Raw genomic sequence first — 21,231 nt, 5'->3', positions numbered from 1 at the left:
TGAAACTTAAAAGGATGATTGGAGATGCAGAGTAGATGACCCCTACTGATTTTAGGGTAAATGATCAAAGGTCAGGGTCACAGTGGCCTGAAGATGGAAAACCATTTCCAGTTCATAACTTTAGAATCACAAGTCCCAGAATGTTGAAACTTAGTGGGATGATCGGACATGCCAAGTAGATTATCCCTATTGCAGCCAACCATCAGTATCTCTTTGACTTTTGCTCCTGTCCATATTGACTTCTTGCCTATATGACTATGCATCAGGGGAGACACACACTTCTCTACAAAAGCATCTTCTAGTTCTATCCATTTTCCATTCTGGTCCTCACCAATTTTAAACTGTTCATGATGTAGGGAGCAATGTTCATCATACCCTCTTAGACCAAACAATTTGCAACAGTAATAGTACACAGTGAACTGCAATGCTTCTGCACTGGTGTTTCCAAATACGTTAACGTTCCAAGTTTGTCCTCGACAGACAGAACTATAAAAAGAGCATTAAAAATAGAAATAAGTCTCTGTTGTTTTCACTCAAATTGAGGGATTAGGGGCAATGGTGTTAGGTCCCCATCCAATTTAGAGAGTCTAGGGCAGCATATGCTTTGTCCCCTCCCCCAAATGATTGTCGCACTTCCAGTATATTTTAGTATGCTTTGAATCCTTTCTGTCTTTACAGTAACTCTATCCTTTCAGCCCTAATTTTCTAGCCATGAGAACTTAAAAATAATGTCGGTTTTTCTTCCATCTTTACTTTTCAACTACACTATGACAAATTTTACACAAAACCTTATGAAATGTAACCTTACCTTGATATGAATTTTACATTTCAACACCAGCTCAGTAAAAACGTTCTGTAAAAAGTGTTCATGTTTACTGTAAGCCGATGGCAGATTTGAGGAGAAGCGGTTCTACTCAATGCAATCAAACAATCAAGTTTAAGTCCTTAAAAGGGATGTTTATAACAGACCAGGAATGGGATAGTTCATAATATATTTATACAGTATAAAAGCTTTACATAAAACAGCAGGAGGGTGTAGCAGTAAGATAACGACTCACCGACCATTACAGCTTCCCACCCCCACCCTGACACAGTGCATTACAGACTGTTGAGGCATACCCAAGTTTTTTTTCACTGCGATATTCTGTAAACTTCGTTTATGAAATGATTTAACGTTAGTGTGGTACTGAAATACGAAGTGTCAGTCTGCCTGAATCAAAAATCCATTAAAATTTGAATATTTTGCAATTTGTCGAATGACACCGCACATTCCAACATAAGCTGTATCACCTTCCTGCATGTGATATAGTACAGACGCAGTCCCAGACGGGTTTCCATCTGATCCTTTAAAACTATAGGCACCGAGATAGGCTTTTGCAAAACCCTTGATCATAAGGTAACAGAAGGATTCTGGGTAACCGCCTGTTTCACGTATTATTGTGGATGAAAAGAAGTATAATCCTGGGACTTTGCAAACAAACATGGCAGATGTAAAGTTGAAGGCCTCATTATCATTGTAGATGGCATGTGTGAACTTCAAAGGTCCATCACGGCCAATTGTTGCCTTCTCTGGCATAGAAACGGAAAACCCAACTCTCTTTGTGACTGAAAAAGAGATATTTTAATACAGCAAAGCTATAGGTATCAGATTTATTTACATCCTCATATTTTACCAAGCAGCAGCAAACAAAAAATAGAGATACATATATGTTTAAATACATTAGCTTGTTGTATGTTTCTTCCATCTTAATTCTTTCTAATGTCTCTTCGTTTCAACCAAGCAATTTTTTTGTGAATTTGTCTAGAACTGGCTCTTGTATTCTTCCATATTGTCCGCTAACGTAAGGTCCTTGGTAAGACTGTTGAAATGTGACTTTGATTTTAATTTTACTGCCTCTCTGCTGATATTTCCAATGATGTCTTGGTTTCATTAAAGCAATTTTTGTGAATTTGTCTAGAAATGGCTCTAATGTTTTCTTCTATTTTCCTTCTAATGCCTCGTGGTTTCATTAAAGCAATTCAATTGTAAATTTTGCTAGAACCTATATAGTGCTTGTGAATGGGGTGAAGTATACCAGTATACATTTTTAGCTGGCATAATATTCTGTTGAATGGTGACATAAAACACAGAAACAGTAAAAGCTGCATTTTGATATTGACAATATCAGCTAAAAATGTCTTATTACTCTTTAAATTTTATCATAAGGGCTTGTTTACTAACTAGAATTTCAAAAATAAGCAAAAGTAACAAATGCATGACTAACCATTAGTTATGTTGTTGTTTGTCAGGTTGCCTTTGTTACCCTGACTGGTTCCAGAATTAGCATTACTATTATCTGTCGACTGGTTTTCAAACTTCTCATTTAGTTTTGTGTACTGATATTCAAGACCTGAAAACTGTTTTGCTTGTTGCTGATATGCAGATGTTAAATTCATTGCAGCTTTCTGTATTGTAGAAAGTCCTACTGATATATTTTGTAGATCTCTATGATGTTTATTATTCTCTGTAGTTATATTTTCAAGTTCATTTCGAAAATATCCATAGCTCATTGTTAGGTTCACCAATTCTGTTCCAAGATTTACATTTTCAGTCCTCATATTTGCAAAATTGTTGTGCAGACCTGCAAACTCTGTATCCAAATTTGCGATTTCTAGTTTCAGTTGTGTATACATGTCATGTATAGAAGCATTAAAGATAGGTTCCTGTACAATAAATCCATTAACGTTTACTATTATAAACAGAAATAGAAGTGAAAAGACAGACATGCTCATGTGTTCCTGTATTGTTAATCTGTAAATTGTTTGGACACAAAATTATGCTTATTTTTATGTTATCAAATGTATATTTTGTTTAAAATAACTTTTAATAAAAAAATATGGTACATAAAAGTTGCATTTGATTAACTGTGTGGTTACTTGTATATTAAATTGATAAATTATATAGTAGTCGCAACTTGACCATGATGGTTGACCTTAGGCTGATTATTCATATCGATTATTTCATTGTAGAAATCAAGGGTGCTTAGGGTAGCCGTGTATATTTATATGGAATTAGTTTGTATACAGTACAGTATCAAAGTATATACTTACATTTGATCAGTTAAATATTTCCAATACACTAATTTATATTTACACAAATTTATATTTCCTTTTTCTCGTGCAGCTCGTGTTTTACGTACACTCCTTTTCAATAATAAGTTGTGCCTCATTATGTATTGTAATGCAAAGGTCAACCATCGGGGTCAAGTTGCGTCTACTATATTTGATAATTAAGGCCATTCTTAATGCACTGTGTTTAGTGTCCTCGAGCTGGTAGACGTTCTCATGTCTTATTGAAAAAGACTTTCTGAAAATATATAGAATGCATAATCACATTGGACATAATCTATCCATTACTGGATTATTAGTTAAAGGTTATTTCAGTTGAATAAATGCTTACATGTTACAGTTGCTTAAAACATTGCTTAAACCCAGGTTAATTTTTTATCGGTATAAAAGTTGTCAAGTAGTAACAATATTTTTTTTTTGGGGTGGGGGGGAGGCTTATCAGCAGTTTGCTTTTCCAAGCCTGGTAAGTAGGTTTTGGCACACTAACATCAAACTAAATTTTGTATGGCCTAATACGATTGTAAAATGTGTACATTGTGACTGCTGAGTTTGGAGTTAGAAACTTCAACTAGACTAAGTTATCAAGTACTTGAACTTATGAGTGCATGATATAAAATCTTCATCTCTAGTATCAATAGATACCACTGAATAAGTAGGCCTGTTAACAAATAATCAAATATTCAGCTTAAGGTACGTTATTGTCAGTTCTAAAACATCCAAATATCCAAATGTTTGAACCTTAGTCGGAAATATTTGAAAATATTTTAATATTGAAATGTATGATTAATAAAAGCTGCTTGAAAAAGTACAAATTTGTTGTTGAATTGTATGCTTTGTACTGTTGTATAATAAATTTCTTCAGATGTGACACCCTTTTCTTTTTGAATATTCAACATGTACATATTTTGGTGAGTTTTGCCATAATTACTTGTCTTTAGGATGAAACTGATGCAAAAATTACTGGAAATAGAACTCAGTCTGATAATTGAATTACCTGTAAGGACCTGATCAAATGACTTTGATCTTATTTTTTTTTTCAAAAACATCAAAGTATTTCCTGACAAAAGACAAGGTTACAAGAAAATGTTTAATTTATTTAACTTGAGTATTATGATGCACATTTTGATGGCAACAGTCTGTAGTCTATATCATTTCTTGGTAATAAGTCTGTAAAAATATGTACTTGATTCAAGTCTTTCATTTTAATTCACTTTTAGTATTTGTTTGTGAAAACTGGCAAATATTTAACTTTGATATACTCAAAGCAAAGTGATTAACATATAGAAGTGACAAACTTGATGATTGAGTATCTATTCCTTAGTAATAGACATTTACGGATTAAGTCTACGTGGACTGTGGACACCTAAGGCGATAGATTTTTCAAGGGGACCGTCTCAACATAGTTTAATTATATTATGCGCGATATGAAAAAGAGTTTATAACGGCAATAGGGTTATTATATCATCACTATGCGGTAGGTAATATAAATTTGGATGTGCCTGTTTTTAGCTCGACTTTTCGAAGAAAAAGTAGAGCTATTACACTCGCGTCGGCGTCTCCGTTGGTTTAAAATTTTTGATAAAGTCAAATATATCTGTTACTGACAAAGCTATTGACTTGAAACTTAAAATACCTTTTTACTATCAAAGTCTACACAAGGAAGAATTTTTTACAGAATTATGCCCCTTTTGATTTAGCATTTTCCGTTATAGTTTTTGATAAAGTCAAGTATCTCTGTTACTATCAAAGCTATTGACTTGAAACTTATAATAGTTATTTACTATCGCAGTCTTCACCATGAGAAATAACCCCATAACTCTGATTGAATTTTGATAGAATTATGCCCCTTTTAACTTATAATTTTTGGTTAAAGTTTGTGATAAAGTCAAATATCTCTGTTTCTATCAAAGCTATTGACTTGAAACTTATATGACCTTTGACCCCTTAGTGTGACCTTGACCTTGTATCTAGCCATCCAAAACATGCACTCTGCACGTCGACTCGATGTGGTGGTCATTTGTGTAATGTTTCTTTAAAATCCCTCATACAGATCAAGAGTTACAGAGCGGACACGAAACAAAGTCATATGACCTTGACCCCGAAGTGTGACCTTGGCCTTAAAGCAAGCCACCTGATACAGGCGCTGAGCACGTCCTCTTGATGTGGATAACATAAGTTTCAAGTGTTTTTAAAATCCTTAAATCCGATATTGTTAACGGACAGACAGACAAACAGACAGACAGACAGACAGACGGCCAGATGAACACCTGTGGTATCCCAAAATACGTCCCTTCGGGCGTATAATAACAACAAAGGAATGGAGATGCAAGATATTACGTTTCCTACAGTTTTCACAATGTTTTACCTGCTGACCTACATTTTGATCCCAACCTACACAGTTTAGATTTTTTTTCATGTTGCACAACGACGACGATGGAATACGGATACATTGCGATCAGACTAGCTCATCTTTTCAACTTTGTCGCAGATGCGCAACTTATAATATTGAAGAACATTTCAGGAAAGTGTTATGACGCTAGATCAAATACTTTTTGCGATATGCATAACAAAACATTTCTTTGGCGAACAGACGGACGGACAGACAAATCCAAATATTATCCTGTGCAGTGACATATTAAGCCAGACCTTACCATCATTATAGGAATGTTTTCCTACCAAACATAAATTAAAATTATCATGTTGAGACGGTCCCCTTGAAAAATCGATCGTCTTAGGTGTTCACAGTCCACGTAGACTTAATCCGTAAATGTCTAATAAGCATAGCATACAGGCTGGTCAAGAACTTAATATAGAAAAATCTTGAAAATAGAAAAAAAAAATAAATGGCCTCTTCTCATGAACCACTAGAGCATAAAAGCATCCTTGCATCCCCTATTGATTTTGTGGTAAAAGGTCAAGGTCACAATGGCCCAGAACAGTTCAGTCATTTCCGGACAATAACTCAAGAATGCTTGGGCCTAGTATCATGAAACTTAATAGGGAGGTTGATCATGACCATCAGCTAAAGCATCCTTGCATGGATAATTCTCCAATCTGGCCAAATTGTTCAGCTGCACTGCAAACACTGGCCGGGAGAGTCCTTAATAAAAGATTTAAACAACTTCTTATGAACTCTTGATGGAAGTTAAAAGTAGATCATCATAAGACCTGAATTCTTGAAATGTATCAATATAATAGGGTTATTATAATATTTATTTGCGCTATTTATGAAATTGTGTCAGGTCATGCATATTAATGTACATGTAGTCTGGCAACATACAATAAAAAAGGTACAATACGGAAATTTTTTTCTGCCTGTTCATATTTACTTGTGAAATACAAGACATATTTTTGATAGAATTGATATAGGTATAGGTATATAAGACATAAAACCCAACAAACATGAGATAAATATGAGCTCATATCTGTATAATGGTATAGTTACTTCATGATTTAAACAAATGCCATTTTATAAGGCATAGTATTACATGTATAACCATCATTTTGACTAACTTGATGTCTGTATTTTAGTCAGCATCTATAAGAAATCCATTGAAGTTTGAATATCCTGCTATTTGATTAACATTACTACAGTTTCCTATGGAAGCTGTGTCTCCTGCTTGCATGTGGTACAAGGTGGTCCCTGTGGCTGACGGACTTCCGTAAGAAGCGTTAAAACTATATCCCTCAAGGTATGTCAGAGTTACATCATTCACCATAATGTAACACGATGATGCCGTGTGTTGACCAACTTGACGTATCAACATTGAAGAGAAAAAATATAATCCAGGGATTTCGCAGACAAATTTTCCTAAAGTCCCATTGTACATATTATCATCATCATAAAATGTGTTTGAAAACTTGAGAGGCCCTTCATGGGTTTGGCCATATGGTTCCCTTTCTGGCCAGGAAACAGAGAAACCGACCCTTGCCTTACCTGGAAAATGAATAATTTTACTTTTTAAATTACATTAACATGCACATAGTAAACTCGGAAATGTATTTTAAAGTCCTTTCATTTTCCAACAATTAACGTAACCAGCTTGTTTAATTTGAATGTTTTGTTTATTAATTAAAGATTTTTAAAAGTCATTACACTGGTGAAGTAGGCAGAACAACAAATTTAGTTCAGGTCTACTTATATAATTATAAGTTTCTCGTACAAGGGGGAGAGTAGTGTTCAGTGGGTAGAAATAGAATTTATCACTTAATTATCTCACAGTCACTATAAAAGGGTAAATATGCTATTTAAAGATGAAAATTTTAAAAATTATAAAGATTAACATACTGTTGGACAGACTGGTTTCAGGGTTGCTAGTGTTGTCCTTTGTCAGGTTCTCAAACTTCTCCGTCAACTCTGAATACAGATTACTTAGAACAACAAACTGCTGATTCAAAAGTTGATGATCTGAAGTTAAATATGTGAGAGTACTCTGCATTGCTGAAAATTCTGTAGATATATTTTGTAGTTGTTCACGAAGTTCTGTATTTTCTATTTTGGTATTGGCAAGTTCTGTCTCAACCAATGTGCTGGTCTGTGTCAGGTTTGCTAGTTCCTTCTTTAGGTTGTCGTTTTCAAGTTTTGCAGTGTTGTAATCCTTCTGTAGACTTGCTGCTTTGACAGATAAACTAGCTATTTCCAATTTAAGTGCTGTATACATTTCATGTAGAGAGGCATTTTGAACAGGTTCCTGTACTATAAATCCAGTTATAACCTTGATCAGTGTAAGGGTTATATAGCTTCTTGTTAACTCCATTATCAATATATGATTTAAGTAAAAGGCTCAGGTTTGCTCAAAACGATGTTTTGTAATTCAGTTAAGATATAATAATAAATACAGTTGACACTCGATATCTGGTATCAAAATGGATCGGGAATTTTGCCTTGAGATAACCAGAACTCAACTAACTTGTTCAATGTAAAGGCCTAGGTTTAGTTTTATATATACAGTTGAAACTTGGAACCTCAAATTTTAAGGAATCTAGTGATATCTGAAATTGGACTTAAAATGATACTTTGTGCACATGTTTTTGGGACAAGGCTTGAATATGTCTTTGAGATAGCCAAAATTTATAGATCAGCGAGTTTGAGATATTAAATTTCAACAGTATGTACAAGCACACATGAAATACATTCATGTTTTTTTAGCTCACCTGTCACAAAGTGACAAGGTGAGCTTTTGTGATCGCGCGGTGTCCGTCGTCCGTCCGTCCATAAACTTTTGCTTGTGACCACTCTAGAGGTTACATTTTTCATGGGATCTTTATGAAAGATTTGGTCAGGTGAACGTTCAAATGCATATCTTGAAATTGATCTCTAGGTCAAGTTCGAACACTGTGGTCACGTGCCATAAAAAACTAGGTCAGTAGGTCAAATAATAGAAAAACCTTGTGACCTCTCTAGAGGCCATATTTTTCATGGGATCTGTATGAAAGTTGGTCTGAATGTTCATCTTGATGATATCTAGGTCAGTTTCGAAACTGGGTCATGTGCGGTCAAAAACTAGGTCATTAGGTTTAAAAATAGAAAAACCTTGTGACCTCTCTAGAGGCCATATATTTCATGAGATCTTCATGAAAATTGGTCAGAATGTTCACCTTGATGATATCTAGGTCAGGTTTGAAAGTGGGTCACCTGCGGTCAAAAACTAGGTCAGTAGGTCAAATAATAGAAAAACCTTGTGACCTCTCTAAAGGCCATATTTTTCATTGGATCTGTATGAAAATTGGTCTGAATGTTCATCTTGATGATATCTAGGTCAAGTTCAAAACAGGGTCATGTGCGGTCAAAAACTAGGTCATTAGGTCTAAAAATAGAAAAACCTTGTGACCTCTCTAGAGACCATATTTGTGAATGGGTCTCCATAAAATTGGTCAGAATGTTCACCTTGATGATATCTAGGTCAAGTTTGAAACTGGGTCACGTGCCTTAAAAAACTAGGTCAGTAGGTCAAATAATAAAAAAACCTTGTGACCTCTCTAGAGGCCATACTTTTCATGGGATCTGTATGAAAGTTGGTCTGAATGTTCATCTTGATGATATCTAGGTCAAGTTTGAAACTGGGTCAACTGCGGTCAAAAACTAGGTCAGTAGATCTAAAATTATTAAAATCTTTTGATCTCTCTAGAGACCATATATTTCAATGGATCTTCATGAAAATTGGTCAGAATTTTTATCTTGATAATATCTAGGTCAAGTTCAAAACTGGGTCACATGAGCTCAAAAACTAGGTCACTATGTCAAATAATAGAAAAACACGACGTCATACTCAAAACTGGGTCATGTGGGAAGAGGTGAGCGATTCAGGACCATCATGGTCCTCTTGTTTTAGAAAACTGAAATAAATCCATCAATGTACAAATGTTACAACTGTTTTCTTGATTATGTTTTTAGTTGTATTTGTTAATATTCTAGTTGAAAACTTGACTTTATACAGCAAAACATACATGGAATACAACACACTGAGAATTAACAGCATCTGAAATGACATACTGAAAGAATTGTATTATTTCACAGAAAGAAATTTATGTAAAAATGTAATTAGTCTCTTACCATGTTTCTTAAGTTGAAAAAATACTTCACTGTGAGGCTTTTAAAGCTACACGCCCACGGTTTGAGTGAAATTTTCCAACATGTATATAGTATATATGACACTGAAAGCTGGTGAAAATAAAAGTTAGATATTTGTTTAAATGCAAGAAGAATGTTCATTTTCTACATTATTTCAAAAGCGTTGTAAGGGTTTACTATAACCTTCTGCACAATATTTTTGGTTAATTATAAGAATATCTTGCAAAAATCTTACGGCAATAAGTTTTTACGACTAGTCACCTTCAGAGTACTAGTACTCACTTTTACAGATTTTTCGGAGAAATTATTTTTCGCCTTAAATGTGTGGGTAAGTGCGTGCCTATGTATTTGTCATTTTTCATTTTATGAATTCAATGCCGATTAAAAAGGAATTAGTATCACTTCTTTATAACACAAAATCACTGATTTATACAGAATCAGGTCATGTTTGAAAGCCTAAATATTTTCTGGATCACCACTTCTAGTCAAGCAACACTTTTTCACATCTTGACTAAGATTAAAGGAAATCAATTGATAGAAAACGAAATTTACTTTGACATAACCAAAGTCGCACTATGCTTAACTTGCTTGAAATGGAGTCAAAGTTGCAATGAATTTTGAAGGGACATCAGAATTTGTTATATATACAGTCAACCTTTGTTTGCTCAAACTTTTTGGGCCTGGCAAAATTTGTTTGAGTTATCAGTAGTTTGAGCCATCTAACAAAATTCATTATACAGGGACTTCTTCAAGACCTGACAATGGGTCCCGGCGTGGGGCAATGTTCGAATTATCTGAGTTGGAGGAAACAAAGTTTGACTGTAACTCAAATTTCAAGACAAACCTGATCATAAGTCACCCAGTTACAGCTGTATAAGTATACTGTTATTTGTATTAAACTGATAGTTTTATCTAATCATCAAGATTTGAAGTATCAACATATAGACAAACAACATTTTGAGGTTATTTCACATACATGTTGTAATGCAATTTCTGTCGTTATTATGCTTCCAGAAGGAAGATATGTTGCTTTGTCCACTCTTTCTTCTGTGCTTTGGTCTGTCATACTGTCATTGTCCAGAGCATGGCTCTGACAGTACTGAATTTTTAGCCCACCATCATCATGATGGTGGGCTATTCAAATCACTCTGCGTCCGTGGTCTGTCCGTCCGTCATTCCGTCCGTCCGTCCGTTAACAATTTCTCGTTATCGCATCTCCTCAGAAACTACTGGGGGGATTTTGACCTAACTTTGTCAGAATGATGTATTGGTACCCTAGTTCTGTCTCCCTGAAAATCAGACTGGTTCCACAATTGTTTAGTGAGTTATGGCCCTTTGTTTATTTCTATAATTTACATATATTTATATAGGGAAAAACTTTGAAAATCTTTTTGTCTAAAACCACAGAGCCTAGGGCTTTGATATTTGGTATGAAGCATCATCTAGTGGTCCTCTACCAAGATGATTCAAATTCTTTCCCTGGGGTTTAATATGCCCCCCCCCCCCCCCCCGGGGGTCACATGGGTTATATAGACTTGTATAGGGAAAAACTTTGAAAAACCTCTTATTCAAAACAACAGGGCCTAGGGCTTTGATATTTTGTGTGTGACATCATCTAGTGGTCTTCTGCTAAGATTGTTCAAATTATCCCCCTAGGGTCAAATATGGCTCAGCCCTGGGGGTCACATGGTTTACATAGACTTATATAGGGAAAAACATTTAAAATCTTTTTGTCCAAACCACAAAACCTAGGGCTTTGGCATTTGTAATGTAGGATCATCAAGTGGTTCTCTACCAAGTTTGTTCAAATTATCCCCCTAGGGTCAAATATGGCCCCGCCCTGGGGGTCACATGGTTCATATAGACTTATATAGGGAAAATCTTTTTGTCAATAACCTACAACATTCAAATTTGGACCACATGTATGGTTTTGAGAGGCAAGATGAACCTTGACATGAGTTGACCTTGATTTTGACCTAGTGATCTACTTTCACATTTCTTAAGCTACAGCCTTCAAATTTGGACCACATGCATAGTTTTGTGCACTGAAAAAAACTTTGACCTTGACATTGACTTAGAGACCTACTTTCACATTTTTGAAGGTACAGGCTTCAAATTTGCATAGTTTTGTGTTCCTAAATGAAATTTGACCTTGATTTTGACCTAGTGACCTACTTTCACATTTTTGAACGTACAGGCTTCAAATTTGGACCACATGCATAGCTCTGTGTTCCGAAATAAAATTTGACCTTGACATTGACCTAGTGACCTACTTTCACATTTCTTGAGCTACAGCCTTCAAATTTGGACCACATGCATATAGTTATGTGTACCGAAATGAACTTTGACCTTAAGATTGACCAAGTGACCTACTTTCACATTTCTGTAGCTACAGGCTTCAAATTTAGACCACATGCATAGGATTGTGTACAGAAACAAACTTTGACCTTGACATTGACCTAGTGACCTACTTTCTCATTTTTGAAGGTACAGGCTTTAAATTTAGACCACATGCATAGATTTGTGTTCTGAAGTGTAATTTAACCTTGATTTTGACTTAGTGACCTACTTTCACATTTCTCAAGCTACAGCCTTCAAATTTGGACCACTTGCATAGTTTTGTGTACCGAAATAAACTTTGACCTTAAGATTGACATAGTGACCTACTTTCAAACTACAGCCTTCAAACTTGATGCACATGCATAGTTTTGTATACAAAGAAGTTTGTTCTTGAAATTGATCTAGTGACCTACTTTCACATTTCTCAAGCTATAGCTTTCGAATTTGGACCACATGCACAGTGTTGTGTACGGAAATGAAATTTTACCTTGAGCTAGCCAAGAAGTCTTGAAATTTGGAACACTCAAAAATGGCACATTGGTGGGCGCAAAGATCACTCTGTGATCTCTTGTTTTTATTGAAAATTGGAAATTTCAAAGAATTTAATTAGAGGAAGTATAGAAGACAACAACATAACGTATCTAAAAAAGGAGGGAACTAAAACTAAAAACAGAAATATCTTTAAATGACTTTTTCCTTTGAGTTACTTGGCAGATTTTTATTAAATTTTGTCCATAACATCCTTGAAGGTACTCTCACATTTTTTTTTCAGATGGGGGCACTTGACTTATGTTTTTTTTATACATAACACAGATATAACCATTTATTATTCAGGTATCATAAATATAATCAAGATCAAATAGTCAAGGTCAGGTGAGCTACTTAGGACCACAATGTCCCTTTTGATCTTATTGCAAAGAGCACATGTTTCCTTAGTGGCAGCATGCATTAATTTTAAGTGTTCTATATATATGTATCCTACTTGGGCTGCAAGTTATGGAACATGCTGCCTCCCCACATAAGACAATTGCCCAACATATCTAGTTTTAAAAGGGCGGTAAAGGACCACTTTCTTAAAGATAAGCTTCATTGCTGAACTTATGTGTTCTTTCTGTTATCTAGTCCCTGGTTGTAATGCATTTTTTTAAGAAATTATATTTTTACAATGTACTGTGATATTGATGTGATATTGGTGTCTATTTATTCATATGTCTTTCATTTAATTAAGAATCATAAATTGAGCAATTATAATTACATATGCATAACATATACGTTATTTTATAATAATGAACTCGGTAATTTTTTTATATATATTCATGTTAATGTTTCATGCCTCTCTATGTCAGACCATTGGTACCAAGGACCACAATGGAAATAAGAGATTTTTTTTCTCTTTCTTGTGTCATCCTTGATATTGATGTGACTGACATAGTTCATAACACATTACTTCATATGACAACTTTTATATGTGATTATAAATTTTATTATATGCATGTATTGTAACTATGTTATGTTTGCTCAATTATCGAAATAAATCTATCTATCTATCTATGTAATTTTTTTGTACAATATTTTTGTCGCTGTGGTCGAAAATGGAAAATATTGTTTCCAAACGTTGTATTGCAGTTTCTGCTGATGTAGGTCCGATCTTTTCCACAATAGGGTAAGGAGAATAGTCATCTGTAATGACCAATAAGTAATCCCTGTTTGGAAAAGGTCCACAAAAATCACAACTGATTTCCAGGAACACTTCCTATGGTAGTGGAGTTGGTTTAATAGGATCAGGAGTACTATCTGGCAATGCTGCTTGGCAGCCAATACACAGCCTGCATACACCCCCATCATTTTATCCATGTATGGAAACCAACAATATTCACAGAGTAACCCTTTGCATTTTGTTTGTCCTTGATGGCCTTCATGTGCAAGTGTCACTATACATTTTTGTAAGGACTCTCGTATGCACAGCTGTGTACCACATAATAGAATTTGTCTTTGATCCATAAATGCAATAGCAAGATCCTGATTCTTATTCAAGTTTTCATATAACCAGAAACTTTAATCTTTTTGACATTTCTGATTTTTCCAATCATTGGTTTGTATTGCATTTATAACACAATGTAACAAGCAGTCCGTTTTTGTAGCTCATGCTGCATCAGACAGCTATATTGCTGCAGGTACAGCATTATCAGTGATATCAAATTTGACATAGTGCTCTGCTACTGTGTTTGTTGCAAGCCTTGGATGTGATTGTCTAGAAATTGTAAACCCTTGAGATCGTTAGATTGCCTGGTCAGTAAATCTCCTTAAAATCATATGTTTGGAGCTTCAAACATGGTGATTGTTATTTTTTACTTGGTTGAAAATGGACTGAAGTGAAGCATAATCTTTGAGTTTGAATTGTTTTCTAAACAAATGTAAATGGAAATGATCAATCATAATCACTGCACCAAGGCATTCTCTCTCCATCTGACTGTATTTCTGCTGAGTTGTGCTGAAAACTTTGCTTCAGTATGACACAATTTTGCCTTTCTGGGTAAGTATACCAGAACAACCTACTGGGCTGCCGTCTACCCATAGTTCAGTATCTTTATTTGGATCAAAATATGTCCCAACTTTGTCGCTAGATAGAGCTTGTTTGAGTGCCACAGATGAATTCACATTCTGGTGTGTAAGCCTACGAAGTGGTTCTGTCAGTGTCAAATAATTGTCAATAAAGTTCGACAAATAATTCGTAAGACCCAGAAAGGAACAGATTTCTGATACTGATTTTGCTTTGGCCATGTTTTCTCACTGCTTCAATCTTAGAAGGATCTGGTGAAATGCCATTTTCTTAGAACACTTATCTGTAGAACTTTATTTTGTTTTGTCCAAATGAACACTTGTTTTTGTTTAGAGCAAGGTTCTTTTCTTGAAGCCGGTGTAGAAGTATCATGTTCGTCACATGTTTTACCATAGCATACTTTATCATCGGCAATATTCAGAATGCCTTTAAGACCCAGAAGTGCTTAGCGTAGCTCATTTTCATGATTTTGGAAAATAAATGGTGCAACTGAAACTCCGAAATTTGAACGTTTATAGTGCCAAAATCTAGTATATGTTTGAAATGTTGTCAGAATATAGGAACTTTAATTGAGTCCTATTTGATGGTACTATTTGATAGTTTTGAAATTTTGATAAATTTTTTTTAACAACAAACATGTTCATTGTTTACACAATTTCCACAAAAATACATTCAGTAATATTTAGGTATTGGTAAAAAGGCAAAAGGTTGGTTAGCTGTTTTGTTCAGGATAGGTCATATGGTGAATTTCCAGCTTTTGATTCTGGAGGAAGACCACATGTACCCCTTAGGGCGTAACATTTCATAGCAGATGGGCACCTGGGTAGGGCCACCAGTCTTCAGTAAGTTGCTGCATGGACATTGATAATGTGAAGTAATTGATATTTGTTGAAGACTTACGGAAGGCCAGTGCACCATGCTAATTGCCAACAGCTAAATGTCAATTACTCTATGCTAAATGCTACTTAGATATGTCATATGTCATGTACTTAATAGTGCCAATTATAATGACCTGTTTCTAATTTGTTCAAAACATATAGTGTTTTACCAGTTTGATTTGAAGCAATATCATGTATCGGTGATGGGAACATGGGACCGAAACACTACTTTAAAATGTTAAAAAAAAGTTTTTAACCGAAACAAAGTTATGTTATGAAGGCCAATGAATTTTAAAGGATGCATTCATCCATTGATATATTTAGTTCTTTATTTGAGTAAGCAGTTAGCAATAGGCATTTTGCATACATTGCTTCGCATTTCACAATTAACATTTATCATTTGACAATTGTGATTAGAAAGTAAATATTTGACATTAAGCATTTGGCAAATAGCATTTTGCACCAACTTTTTGGCATTTAGTATTTGGCAATTGGCAGGGCACCAGTCTTCCGTAGAAACTAACCTTCTTGTATTTAATTTAAAAAAATCCAACCTAAAAGTAAAATTCCTGTTCATTTTATGTTCAGATTTTGTAATCAACAAATTTTAATATCCCCATGAAATAGTCATTTTATTATTTGTTTACCATGAAATTAGATGATTTCACAGTATATTCTAGTTGTTTCTGCTGTATATAAATTTTCTTTTTATCAATAAATGATTATAAATGATAACAAGTTTTAGTGTTTTTTTCTGTGACATCTTACTGAAAATTTTGACGTCTCAAGGTGAAAAATTGTGATCGCTATGTGTCCGTTGTATGTTACTACTGTTAACGCAATAGAATTAATAATTTTCACCCATTGATTTTAATAAGACTTTGGTCTGAATGTCTTAAATAAATCTAAGTTTGGTTTAGAATTAGGTGATGCAAAGTCAAAAACTAGGCCACAACTAGGTCAAGTTGTTAACACTGGCCATAGCTTTCGCAGAAGCGGTGGTTCCAACGCAGTGACGTGGAGGATTTGTTGCAGAAACTGGATAAATATGGCCAGGTGAATGTAATTCCAGTCATTAATTAGTTTTCTAATGAGTTTTATCTTCTTTTTTTCACATTTAGCTGGAAACAACATGTGAGACAGGACTCTTCCAGTCACAAACACTTGTTCAGTGCAGTTCTTTGCCATAAAATTAAATGTAAACACTTCTGTACAGTTTGATGAGGGACTACAGTTTTGGAAGAATTTTGATTAAAAATAGTAGAATTTTATCGAAAACAACTCCGGTTTAAATTTGCACCATAGCGTAAGTATGACACTTGCATATCAAACAACAACGTCATCGTAATCAGTGAACTGTCATTGTAGGAATATAAAATAATTGACTGAAAAATGATTCCAAGGCAGAGGTGGTGGATATAATTGCAATGCATTAAAGGTTCTAGACTTCTGTTGTGTCAAAATGAATGCTGTCCATAGGCAGCAGCCAGCAAAATGCATGTTCAAATTTGTAACATGACATTCAAACATAAAACTGCTGTTTTTGTAGTTTTCAATGGAGCAGGGAGATTAACAGGAGAGTCAATGTGTGTTATCAGAGATTCTCACATTTTACATAGACGTGTTTCATGGCAAAGCACATATGTATTACTGCCCTACAACAGATAATCCAAAAGATGACATCAATGTTATCAAACAATGCTGACTTCCCTGCATATTTCATGAACATGTTAATGACATGTACAACATTCTCATTTTTAGCTCACCTGTCACAGAGTGACAAGGTGAGCTTTTGTGATCGCACAGTGTCCGTCGTGCGTATGTGCGTGCGTCCGTGCGTGCGTCCGTAAACTTTTGCTTGTGACCACTGTAGAGGTCACATTTTTCATGGGATCTTTATGAAAGTTGGTCAGAATGTTCATCTTGATGATATCTAGGTCAAGTTCGAAACTGGGTCATGTGCCTTCAAAAACTAGGTCAGTAGGTCTAAAAATAGAAAAACCTTGTGACCTCTCTAGAGGCCATATATTTCACAAGATCTTCATGAAAATTGCTCAGAACATTCACCTTGAGGATATCTAGGTCCAGTTTGAAAGTGGGTCACGTGCCATCAAAAACTAGGTCAGTAGGTCAAATAATAGAAAAACCTTGTGACCTCTCTAAAGGCCATATTTTTCATGGGATCTGTATGAAAGTTGGTCTGAATGTTCATCTTGATGATATCTAGGTCAAGTTCGAAACTGGTTCACGTGCGGTCAAAAACTAGGTCAGTAGGTCTAAAAATAGAAAAACCTTGTGACCTCTCTAGAGGTCATATTTTTCATGGGATCTGTATGAAAGTTGGTCTGAATGTTCATCTTGATGATATCTAGGTCAAGTTTGAAAGTGGGTCACGTGCCATCAAAACTAGGTCAGTAGGTCAAATAATAGAAAAACCTTGTGACCTCTCTAGAGGCCATATTTTTCATGGGATCTGTATGAAAGTTGGTCTGAATGTTCATCTTGATGATATCTAGGTCAAGTTTGAAAGTGGGTCACGTGCCGTCAAAAACTAGGTCAGTAGGTCAAATAATAGAAAAACCTTGTGACCTCTCTAAAGGCCATATTTTTCATGGGACCTGTATGAAAATTGGTCTGAATGTTCGTCTTGATGATATCTAGGTCAAGTTTGAAACAGGGTCATGTGCGGTCAAAAACTAGGTCAGGTCTAAAAATAGAAAAACCTTGTGACCTCTCTAGAGGCCATACTTGTTAATGGATCTCCATAAAAATTTGTCAGAAACAGGGTCATGTGCGGTCAAAAACTAGGTCAGGTCTAAAAATAGAAAAACCTTGTGACCTCTCTTGAGGCCATACTTGTTAATGGATCTCCATAAAAATTGGTCAGAATGTTCATCTTGATGATATCTAGGTGAACTTTGAAACTGGGTCACGTGCCGTAAAAAACTAGGTCAGTAGGTCAAATAATAAAAACAAGAGGACCATGATGGTCCTGAATCGCTCACCTCTTCCCGCATGACCCAGTTTTGAGTATGACGTCGTTTTTTCTATTATTTGACATAATGTCTAGTTTTTGAGCTCATGTGACCCAGTTTTGAACTTGACCTAGCTATTATCAATATAAAAATTCTGACCAATGTTCATGAAGATCCATTGAAAAATATGGTCTCTAGAGAGGTCACAAGGTTTTTCTATTATTTGACCTATTGACCTAGTTTTCGAAGGTACATGACCCTGTTTTGAACTTTACCTAGATATCATCGAGGTGAACATTCTCACTAATTTTCATGAAGATCTCATGAAATATATGGCCTCTAGGGAGGTCAGACGGTTTTTCTATTTTTATACCTACAGGCCTAGTTTTTTACCGCACGTGACCCAGTTTCAAAACTGACCTAGATATCATCAAGTTGAACATTTAGATTAATTTTTATGAAGATCCATTGAAAAATATGGCCTCTAGAGAGATCAAAAGATTTTAATAATTTTAGACCTACTGACCTAGTTTTTGACCCAGTTTCAAACTTGACCTAGATATCATCAAGATGAACATTTAGACCAACTTTCATACAGATCCCATGAAAAGTATGGCCTCTAGAGAGGTCAAAAGGTTTTTAGCTCACCTGTCACAAAGTGACAAGGTGAGCTTTTGTGATCGCGCGGTGTCCGTCGTCCGTCGTCCGTCCGTGCGTGCGTGCGTGCGTGCGTCAGTCAGTAAACTTTTGTTTGTGACCACTCTAGAGGTCACATTTTTCATGGGATCTTTATATAAGTTGGTCAGAATGTTCAACTTGATGATATCTAGGTCAAGTTCGAAACTGGGTCACGTGCCGTCAAAAACTAGGTCAGTAGGTCTAAAAATAGAAAAACATTGTGACCTCTCTAGAGGCCATATATTTCACAAGATCTTCATGAAAATTGGTCAGAACGTTCACCTTGATGATATCTAGGTCAAGTTCGAAACTGGGTCACGTGCCGTCAAAAACTAGGTCAGTAGGTCAAATAATAGAAAAACCTTGTGACCTCTCTAAAGGCCATATTTTTCATGGGATCTGTATGAAAGTTGGTCTGAATGTTCATCTTGAGGATATCTAGGTCAAGTTCGAAACTGGGTCATGTGCGGTTAAAAACTAGGTCAGTAGGTCTAAAAATAGAAAAACCTTGTGACCTCTCTAGAGGCCATATATTTCATGAGATCTTCATGAAAATTGGTCAGAATGTTCACCTTGATGATATCTAGGTCAAGTTCGAAAGTGGGTCACGTGCGGTCAAAAACTAGGTCAGTAGATCAAATAATAGAAAAACCTTGTGACCTCTCTAAAGGCCATATTTTTCATGGGATCTATATGAAAGTTGGTCTGAATGTTCATCTTGATGATATCTAGGTCAAGTTCGAAACAGGGTCATGTGCGGTCAAAAACTAGGTCAGTAGGTCTAAAAATAGAAAAACCTTGTGACCTCTCTAGAGGCCATACTTGTGAATGGATCTCCATAAAAATTGGTCAGAATGTTCATCTTGATGATATCTAAGTCAAGTTCGAAAGTGGGTCACGTGCCATCAAAAAGTAGGTCAGTAGGTCAAATAATGAAAAAACGTTGTGACCTCTCTAGAGGCCATATTTTTCATGGGATCTGTATGAAAGTTGGTCTGAATGTTTCTTGATGATATATAGGTCAAGTTTGAAACTGGGTCAACTGCGATCAAAAACTAGGTCAGTAGGTCTTGAAATAGAAAAACCTTGTGACCTCTCTAGAGGCCATACCCTTGAATGGATCTTCATGAAAATTGGTCAGAATGTTCACCTTGATGATATCTAGGTCAAGTTTGAAACTGGGTCACGTGCCATAAAAAACTAGGTCAGTAAGTCAAATAATAAAAAAACCTTGTGACCTCTCTAGAGGCCATACCTTTCATGGGATCTGTATGAAAGTTGGTCTGAATGTTCATCTTGATGATATCTAGGTCAGGTTTGAAACTGGGTCAACTGCGGTCAAAAGTAGGTCAGTAGGTCTAAAATTAGAAAAATCTTTTGACCTCTCTAGAGGCCATATTTTTCAATGGATCTTCATGAAAATTGATCTGAATGTTCACCTTGATGATATCTAGGTCAGTTTCGAAACTAGGTCACGTGCGGTCAAAAACTAGGCCAGTAGGTATAAAAATAGAAAAACCTTGTGACCTCTCTAGAGGCCATATTTTTCATGAGATCTTCATGAAAATTAGTGATAATGTTCACCTTGATATCTAGGTAAATTTCAAAACAGGGTCACGTACCTAGGTCAATAGGTCAAATAATAGAAAAACCTTGTGACCTCTCTAGAGACCATATTTTTCAATGGATCTTCATGAAAATTGGTCAGAATTTTTATCTTGATAATATCTAGGTCAGGTTCAAAACTGGGTCACATGAGCTCAAAAACTAGGTCACTATGTCAAATAATAGAAAAAACGACGTCATACTCAAAACTGGGTCATGTGGGAAGAGGTGAGCGATTCAGGACCATCATGGTCCTCTTGTTTTATTATTTGACCTACTGGCCTAGTTTTTTTAAGGCACGTGACCCAGTTTCAAACTTGACCTAGATATCATCAAGGTGAACATTCTGACCAATTTTTATGGAGATCCATTCACAAGTATGGCCTCTAGAGAGGTCACAGGTTTTTCTATTTTTAGACCTACTGACCTAGTTTTTGACCGCACATGACCCTGTTTCGAACTTGACCTAGATATCATCAAGATGAACATTCAGACCAACTTTCATGATGATCCATT

At 35.5% G+C, this 21,231-nt stretch overlaps 2 protein-coding genes across 2 annotated transcripts; both read right to left on the bottom strand.

Moving 5' to 3' along the window:
• Nucleotides 1–861: 861 nt before the first annotated feature.
• On the bottom strand, nt 862–3,204 carry LOC123528749 (uncharacterized). The gene is made up of 3 exons (XM_045308713.2): nt 3,091–3,204; nt 2,265–2,703; nt 862–1,605 (listed from the first exon to the last, which is right to left on the bottom strand). The coding sequence occupies exons 2-3, from the start codon at nt 2,671–2,673 to the stop codon at nt 1,202–1,204; spliced, it is 813 nt and encodes a 270-aa protein (XP_045164648.2). The 5' UTR covers nt 2,674–2,703; nt 3,091–3,204; the 3' UTR covers nt 862–1,201.
• A 1,813-nt stretch (nt 3,205–5,017) lies between these two features.
• LOC123528748 (uncharacterized) lies at nt 5,018–8,338 on the bottom strand. The gene is made up of 2 exons (XM_045308712.2): nt 7,397–8,338; nt 5,018–7,045 (listed from the first exon to the last, which is right to left on the bottom strand). The coding sequence occupies exons 1-2, from the start codon at nt 7,863–7,865 to the stop codon at nt 6,636–6,638; spliced, it is 879 nt and encodes a 292-aa protein (XP_045164647.1). The 5' UTR covers nt 7,866–8,338; the 3' UTR covers nt 5,018–6,635.
• Nucleotides 8,339–21,231: the final 12,893 nt, after the last annotated feature.

The sequence above is a fragment of the Mercenaria mercenaria genome, chromosome 13, assembly GCF_021730395.1.
Source record: "Mercenaria mercenaria strain notata chromosome 13, MADL_Memer_1, whole genome shotgun sequence".
NCBI lineage: Eukaryota > Metazoa > Mollusca > Bivalvia > Venerida > Veneridae > Mercenaria > Mercenaria mercenaria.
Note: the sequence above shows the minus strand (reverse complement) of the source record. Positions and strands in the feature narration are given on the sequence as shown.

What these genes read in the sequence shown, in the direction of transcription:
- LOC123528749 (XM_045308713.2), bottom strand. Translation starts at nt 2,673, where the DNA reads ATGTATACACAACTGAAACTAGAAATCGCAAATTTGGATACAGAGTTT. An exon ending in AAACAACAACATAACTAATG is followed by an intron (nt 1,606 to 2,264) that starts GTTAGTCATGCA and finishes TCTCTTTTTCAG; the next exon opens with TCACAAAGAGAGTTGGGTTT.
- LOC123528748 (XM_045308712.2), bottom strand. Translation starts at nt 7,865, where the DNA reads ATGGAGTTAACAAGAAGCTATATAACCCTTACACTGATCAAGGTTATA. An exon ending in TGAAACCAGTCTGTCCAACA is followed by an intron (nt 7,046 to 7,396) that starts GTATGTTAATCT and finishes TTCATTTTCCAG; the next exon opens with GTAAGGCAAGGGTCGGTTTC.